The following is an 8,281-nucleotide window of genomic DNA, read 5'->3' as shown; positions in this document are numbered from 1 at the left end:
CCCAGGTTCGATCCCTGGGTCAGGAAGATCCCCTGGAGAAGGGAATGGCAACCCACTCCAGTATTCTTGCCTGGAAAATTCCATGGACAGGGAAGCCTGGTGGGCTACAGTACTTGGTGTTGCAAATGATTTATATCTTTATTTTTAATTGAATATATTTATTTTAAATGTCTTAATTTTAATTTTAAATGCTATAAATGCTGACAGATATAGCCCACATAAACCCAAGCTTCTGGGGCCCCTGGTGGTTCCTGGATCATAAAGGCCCTGAGCTCTGCAAGGGGACCCTGGCAGCAGGTGAGCCTCGTCCCACAGAATCCCTGGACACTAACAAACCTGGAAACTTTGTATTCTTCAATTTAAACACATATATTCGGGTAACTTATCCAGAGGAAATTAAAAGCTCAGAAGTTCCTGGAGTGATTGTCAACAGGGAAATATGAGGCATAACCCAACTAAGTATTTTAAAATGAGATTTTAAAACTACTTACTACTCAATCTAAATTCAAGTACAGTAGTCAAAGAAATTGAAGCTATTCATCAACCTTATAGAATTCACATCTTTTTTTAAAAGAATAATCTTGCATTTAAACAGATATCCTGCATGACACAAACCCATGAAGTAAATAAAAGAGTTTAAAAATATATAATTTTTCCAGTGTCTTAATAGCTCAGTCTAAGACTTTGTGTTGGTTTGGTCCACGGCTGTGAAGAATATACAGACAGCAGCTGTGATGAGTAGATGCATTCCCTCATAGAGAAGTTTTGGAGAAAACACACTCCATATAAATAAGTGATAACGCAGGGATGTCACCAAAACGATATACACAGAAACTGGAGTGGAACAGATGAGCGCGTAGCAGAAGCAAGCACGACTCAGTGCGGAGCTGCTGTTGACAAAAAGGGAAACGTGCGTTAGAGCACGCCGCTCTGGACTGTGTGAGTCATGCACACACATGCAACCACGCGAGCACGAGCCCTGGAGTGAGTCAAGCCCAGCCTTGGGTCCCACTGGGGACCCAGTCCCTCAGGCAGGGCTTCTCGGAGAGCTGCGCCTGAGGCATCACCTCCCCCTCTCCTGGGGCCTCGGTCCCGACACCCAGCATGGGAAATCCCCGGGGATGGGCCTGGGCACAGGCTCCGCTGCCCTCCTGGAGTGCCAGGGCATCTGTGCTCAGCGGGAGCCTGCTGACCCCATGGCCCTCTAGACCAGACAGGGAGGTAGGGAAACTCCGGACACTGACTTGCTTGGGTTTCAATGTCATGCATGGGGAACGTGACCCACTTGGAAGACTCTGACTGGGTTCCTTCCATAGTGACAGCCCCAGTGAGAAGACAGTTCCTGTAACCTCAGCATAAGATAATTTGCTATTGAGGGGATGAACGGAGGCCCTGCAACTTGGACCAGCTAGGCTGTCCCCACTGCTAAGCTCCAGAACAGAAGCCAGCTCCTTAGTAGAGAGGCATGGTCTACCCAGGGCCTAGTTTTTGAGCCATTAGAAATACATTTTCAGAGCTTCCTTGGTGGCCCAGTGGTTGAGAACGTAGCCTTCCAATGTAGGGGACATGGCTGAGATCCCTGGTTGGGGAACTAAAATCCCACATGCTGTGGGGCAGGAAGACCCCGCACCTCAATTGGAGAGCCTGCCTACAGAACACTACAGAACCCATGTGCCACAGAGAGAAGCCCGCATGCTGCAATAAAGAGCTCATGTACCTCAACTAAGACCAGATGTGGCCAAAAAAAAAAAATTTAGAAAAATCATCTCCTTCTTAAAAAAAAAAGTGTTAGCTGCCCAGTTGTGTCCGACTCTTTGCCACCCTATGGACAGCAGACCCCCAGGATCCTCTGTCCATGTCCAGGAGAGAATATTGGAGTGGGCTGCCATTCCCTTCTCCAGGGGATCTTCCTGACCCAGGAATAAAAAAAAAAAAAAATTTCTTTTTCTACCACTTTAGTCTGGTTATAGTTTTCTGATTTTACTGGAAAAATAAAAACAGAAACAATGAGTGAAATCTGACTGAAAATGAATGAGAAAAACTTTTTCTAAAATAAAAGAGAAACATTCCTTAATTAGGGAAATCATCATACAACCCTCCCCAACTGACTAAAATGCTTTCAACTTACTTAAAAAAAATGCTAACATCTTTTTTTCTCTCCAATACAAGTGTAATAGATGTCAAGTGCCAGGAAAATCAAGCTGTGATTTTAGCACCAGGGAAGCTGCTCTTCACAGAAGACGGCTCTCATGGCCAGGCCTTCACCTGCCCTGTCCACCTCCTCGGCTGGCCTGCAGTCACAGACGTGGTGTGTGCCAAGCTGGTACCACAGCAGGCAGCCCTCCAGGGCAGGGGGTGCACACCTCACCTGCTCATGGCCCAGATGTGTGAAGGAACCTGCCAGCCTCCTGACCCAAGCAAACCCACAGCTCAGGGGCGATCTCATAGCCAGGGAGGGTTCACCTGCAGCATGATTAACGGAAGGACATCCCAGGCCACACACCCATCCCATGTCCCTCCACGGCCACCGGCAGGCACCCAGCTCACAGGTGCGGATGACCAGACCAGCAGTGGCTATGAGTCAGGGGAAGTCTGTCCACAGACATCCCAAAGGCCACCTGAAGGGATGTCCCATCCTTGGGAAGCCTGCGGCCTCAGAGCAGGAGCTCTCTCCTCGGCCGGAGCCTCCCCAAAGTCCTACTCGAGTCTCGCCAGCCTCACACTGACGCTCACCTTCACCCTGAACGTCCACGGGGACACAAGCGTGGGGACAGAGGGCGAGGCTCCCTAAGGCCTGTGTCTCAGGACCTGGTCTGGGGGTGAACCTGTGGGACTGAGAAGAACCCATGATGGAGGCCAAAGAAGTGGGGTTCAGACATCGGGTCAGCAGTCACCCAGTGAGGCCTGTGCTACTCTCGGGTAGGGAAGTAGGGGCCCTGAGGCAGGCGGAAACGGGAAGCTCACCCTCCCCTGGGCTGGAAGGGTCCCCCTGGGGCCTTCCTGACCAGCGCAACTGCCCAGTGTGTGAAGGGGAGCATGTCAGGGTTTCAGAGGCGCTGAGGGAGCCCTGACGTACAGACACTGCACTCCTCACACTCCAGCACCTCATGGGGTCCACAGCCCAAGGCAGCAACACCAGCACCCTGCCTGACTGATGAGGGTGGCCCAGCAGCGGGCTGCCACACACCACTCAGGCCGCACACTGCCAGGTGGCCTGGGCACCCAGGTAAGCATGTGGACGGAAGCTGGAGGCCCTTCCTCATGATGCCCCTTTCGGAGGGGAGTGATGTAGAAACAAGGAAGGAAGCACGGAATGTGAGGCGGTGGGCACTCTGTGGAGTAAACAGGCAGGGGAAGGATGGACAGATGGATGTGCTGGGCAGGACAGCATGGTGGGCTGCCCTGTCAGTCTGACAGGAAGGAGCCTTTGGGGCTGGTGACCGTCAGCTTCCATGGGGGCAGGACAGGCTGACAGAGTCATAGCCCCACGGGGAGCCCCTTGGGACCATCTAAGGCTCCCCTCTCCAGTAGGGATCCGGGAGGTGAGAACTAGCTCTTGTGAGAATGAGAGAACTCCTGCTTTCTTGTCCCCAGTGGACACCTCCCTCCCTGGGCCCCAACCAGGTCCCCAGCAAGAAGATGAGATGAGAAGGGGCTTTCCATCCTGTCCAACTGGAGACCCAACTTGGTATGCTCTAGAAGAAGCCAACAGGGAGGTCTGAGCTGTCCCTACACAGAGCTGCCCCATGCCCGACACTGGCCACGCACTGTGCACTGTTCATTCTTATTTCAGGAAAAGAAAGCTGATGAAAAAGACCTCTGAGTTACTGGGAGCAGGCGTTAACCTGCCGTCAGATTAAAGATGAGGAGCCTCACCTGCTGGCTTCTGAGGTCAGAAAGTTCACCAGGTGGCTGGCCCACAGCACAGGCCCCGAGTATGTCGCAAATGCCGTCAGGAACATGGCTGGGATCTCCATGTAGGCATCCAGGCCCACGAAGCCTGCTGAGATGTCCACAGTGGCGATGCTGTTGGAGTTTCCCTGGAGGAGGGCAGAAGCAGTGCTGATGCGGCTGGTCCTGTACCACGGCCACGAGGGAAGATGAGAGCCAGCTGTGGGGACATGGCCCCAGGAGCCCCGTTGCCTGTTCACTCCTGGCTCTGGGGCTGACCCTGGATGACGGCCCTCCACCTGCCTGCCTCACTCCCAGGCTTGGGGAGCAAGTGGAATGTTTTTCGCCTTTGAGAAACTATACAGTGTAAGTCTGCCGATGGAGTGTGGAAAGTGCCAAACTTCTGTCAACTTCAGGTATACTAACCTCCCTCCTCCCTCCTCGGGGACCCTGTCCGAGGGGCTAAGGGCGGCGTTGCCACATGGCTTACAGGAGCAGCAGGACACTGCTGTCAGGGAGTACAGGGAGAGTCAGGCCCAAGATCCTGGCCACTAACAGGACAGCTCATCCCACCAGGAAGGGCGGGGTTTTGAATCCAAGTGAGGGTCTCCCAAGGTTTGGCCCCCCACCTTTCAGTCTTCACTGATGCTGGTGGCCTTTTCTAAGACACTTGCACTGTTTATAGGCCTGACAGCACAAATGTCTGTCCCAGCACAGTGAAGGCCCTTCCCAGGAACTTTCTACCCGATGGCCCAGGACATGGGTCCAAGCTGGGTGAAGCGCACCGCCTCCTCCCCTGGCTGTGGGCCATCACTGGGTGGTGGTGCCGACCCCCAAACATCTCAGGCCACACCTACTCCCGCTGTGTTCACTGTCCACCGCTGGCCCATCCCTTGAAAACAACCTCCTTTGTGCAGCTTCCCCATGACCCCCTCTGCTCACATCTGTCTGGGCTCTCCCGCGACGGTATGATTGTCTCCCTAGAAACTGAGAAGACCTCGGAGCTGCTGAGAGGAGGAGAAGGAAGAACAGGAATCTCAAATGCCATGGCGAGGGGGGGCAGGCTGATGACGGAAAAGTGGCTCTGACCCCAGGCGGTTGCTGGAGGTCCTGCCAAAGCCGACTCTGCCGTCAGGGAGGACTGGCCTAAGGTGCGGCCCGCACGCTCTGGGCCTTCCCTTGTGTTAGGTCACTAGGTTCTCAGCAGTTCTGATGCTGTGTGTGTGGGTGGGGGGAGAAGGCGTGGTCTAGAGGCAGACACTAACGGGCCCATGGAGGGCTGTAGATGCCAACCGGGCACTACGCTCCTGACCCTGGGCCAAGAGGAGTCAGTGAGCTGAGGGCTGGGGAAAGGGTCAGTGAGCCTGTGAGCCTCCTGCCAGGAAACCCGACAGTGAGAAAAGGACGTCCCGAGGGAAGGGCTGCGGGCGGGGAGACGAGAGGCCCCGGGGGCGCCCCGTGCTCCGAAGGCCACACACCCGCCCGCTCGTCTGACATGTGTGGGGCCTGCCGTGAGAGGGCGGGCCTGTGTTGCTTCTGCTCCTCAGGGCCCTGCAGCATGCTTGACGGTGCCTGCTGCAGGCACACCCGTGGCTGTCAGACACATGTGCTCTGGCTGCCTGTGGGCAGTGCCTGAGATGTGCCAATATCACATACTGTCATGGAAGCTTCCTGTCCTGCCGTGGGATGAGGCCACATGTGGCAGAGAAGCAAACTGAATGTCAAGAGGCTGTCTCCTTGCTTGGGGGCATGACCTGCAGCCAGTCTTCCTGACACTGAGGCCTCAGCGTTGGGCAGAACTGTTCAGTTCACAGGGAGCCTGTGGGCACGTTCCTGATCAGGCGGCAGGGTCTGCTGTGCCACCGGGGGCAAGTGGGAGACTCTGGTGAGCTGCACTCCGGGTACGGGGAACAGGTCAAGGGCAGGGCCGAAGGGTGAGGTGGAACTCGGTCCTTCCAAGGCCAGGAGCTGGACGCTCTGTCCAGTGCTGTCCCAAGCACACAGTTGCACCCTGAGGTCTGCCCTGGAGATGGCTGGGTCTGCCTCTATGGGCCCTTCAGCACTGAAGAGGAGACGCGACAAGCACGGGTCCCAAGAGAGTAACAGCCGAGAGAAGCCCCAGCGGCGCCCAGTGCTGGGAGCCAGGGAGCAGGGAGAGCAGTCACCAGCAAAGCTGACAGAGCCAAGCACTCGCTCCCTTGACTGCCCGCGGGAAGCAGGCCCGCACAGCAGCTGCATGCTGCCACCAAGCACGCCTCTCTTAAATAACTAACTGTACTTTATCTTATAAATATATGTATGATTTAAGCATAATTCACCTTGCCATGCCAACAGTTCTTGCACTAAACTTCCCAGCTTATGGTAAACATTTCTTAAAGAAAAACTAAAAGATAAACAACATAAAAATTAACAGTCTTCTATCCATAATGATGAAAACCTACCTGAAAATAGAAGAATGCTTGCCCAAACCAGTAATGCATCACAGTGACCTCAGTTACATTGTGCCTCAGGGGCCTCCAGATGAACTGAGTCATGATGGTCTGGATCGCGAGGCTCAGCACCAAGACAGGAAGATTGTGGGGTCTGAGGAGCAGCGCTGCCAGGAGAACTAACCCACTGTATATCTCCCAAAGGCCCACAGTCCTGGCCGTGAAGTCTGCAGCAATGATTTGAGTTTTAAGCAAGTCTTTGGTGCCCGTGAACAGAATGCCAAGGACAAAGACATAAACAAAACGAGCCTCGGTAATGCCCCTAAAGAAAGCAAAACAAGTCAGATTCATTAGCACCAGCTGCAAAAAACCCAATACGCATTTTCTCACAAAAACCATGTGTCTACTGAGCTGAGGTGACAATACAAGCTTTGGGACCCACCCACCGCGGGGGTCTCTGTGGAAGTAGGGGTGTCTGCCTGTGCACATCAGCCCCCCAGGACCCCCAGAGGCTGGCAGGCCTGCCGGCTGACAGGAAATCGTGCTCATGTGGCCAAGGATCACTTGGGTGAAAGATCAGAGCCATCACTTGTGGCCAAAAGATCTGTTCACCTGCTTTGCATAGTTAATTTGAAAAAATGCTGCAGTAGGATAAGGTCAAAGAGGGAGAAATCCTCGAAGGCCCAAGTAATCAGAGACATTTCAAGAAGAAAGGGGCTGGGTCCCGTATCAAGGAGGACACTGGGCAGGCTGACAGTGAGCAGGAAGGAGAGCACCACTGATGTCTTTAAGGGTCCCCCTCTGGCCCTGACCACCCAGCTGTGCCTGGATGTCCAGAACCACTGAAACCAGGCCTTCCACCCCAGCCAGGTCTGGGCTTCAGAGTGGAGGAGAAAGTCAGGAGTTAAATGCAGAGGATTCCAGAACACCGATGGAGAGCAGCACCTGAGGGGACTGAAAGGAGAGAAACAGCTTTTAGGGAGACCTAGAATCAGGGAAGTTCTTTAGAATCAGGGCAGATCTAGAACCAGGAGGGAGTCTAGAATCAGGATGGACCTGGAACCAGGATGCATCTAGAATCAGGATAAATGGGGTGGGGAGTGGAAGCATTTTACAGGAAGAATGGGAACCAGGCAGTGCAGGTTAATGAAAGGCTGCACTGGTCTACGTTTTAGACACCAACAAGGTACATACTGTTGTCTTCCATGAAAGGTAAGGAAGTGATCCATATCTTGATGCAAGTGATGCTGAAATAAGGTGCATCCGAGAGGAAAGAGAATTTACTTATATATCACCCTTTGGTTTGTAAATTAGTTCATGTGCATCATTTTTCAGATCCTATATATAAGCAACATACACTTTGAGATAAACAGCCTTTAAGGTGTCTTATCACCACGCCCTCCCCACCTGACCTTCCTTTCACAGGAAGGCCTGCCAGCTGTCACCTGAGCCAGGCCCTCAGCATCATCTCGACTCCCCACATCAGGTGATAGGCCCTGTTTCCAGGTGTGCCCCCTGTGCCTCTTGGCCACCCGAACAATCTGGCCATAGCTCTCAAAATTCACCCTGACACATTTTCAGAGAGGGTAACACTTGCTTTTCTTTCTCTGACTAGCAAAGCAATACCAAACGTTTAGAGAAAACCTATCGTTCTCAAAGTATTCCAAAAAATTGCAGAGGAAGGAATGCTTCCAAACTCACATTATGAGGCCAGCATAACCCTGATATCAAAACCAGACAAAGATATTGCACACAAAAATTTATGAACCAACATCACTGATGAACACAGATAATAAATCATCAACAAAATAGTAGCAAACCAAATTCAAAAACACATTAAAAGGATCATACACTGTGATGGAAGTGGGATTTATCCCAGGGATGCAAAGATGGTTCACTATCCAAAAAACAATAAAAGTTATATACCAAATTAACAAACTGAAGAATAAAAACCACATGAT

At 52.6% G+C, this 8,281-nt stretch overlaps 1 protein-coding gene across 8 annotated transcripts in view; it reads right to left on the bottom strand.

Annotated features, from left to right (window-relative positions):
• Nucleotides 1-460: 460 nt before the first annotated feature.
• Nucleotides 461-8,281, bottom strand: part of PIGG (phosphatidylinositol glycan anchor biosynthesis class G (EMM blood group)) — a 38,813-nt gene continuing 30,992 nt past the window's right edge. For 6 of the 8 annotated variants that reach the window (XM_070462412.1, XM_020901365.2, XM_070462414.1 and 3 more), the window contains 3 exons: nt 6,333-6,642; nt 3,877-4,040; nt 461-890 (listed from right to left, as the gene is read on the bottom strand). In XM_070462412.1, the coding sequence (XP_070318513.1) occupies nt 677-890; nt 3,877-4,040; nt 6,333-6,642 (688 nt within the window). In that variant the 3' untranslated portion in view covers nt 461-676. The remainder of the gene's footprint in view (nt 891-3,876; nt 4,041-6,332; nt 6,643-8,281) is intronic. The other 2 variants (XM_070462413.1, XM_020901366.2) reach the window with 1 other exon arrangement.

The sequence above is a fragment of the Odocoileus virginianus genome, unplaced genomic scaffold (assembly GCF_023699985.2).
Source record: "Odocoileus virginianus isolate 20LAN1187 ecotype Illinois unplaced genomic scaffold, Ovbor_1.2 Unplaced_Scaffold_5, whole genome shotgun sequence".
NCBI lineage: Eukaryota > Metazoa > Chordata > Mammalia > Artiodactyla > Cervidae > Odocoileus > Odocoileus virginianus.
This window is presented reverse-complemented; position numbering and strand designations above follow the sequence as displayed.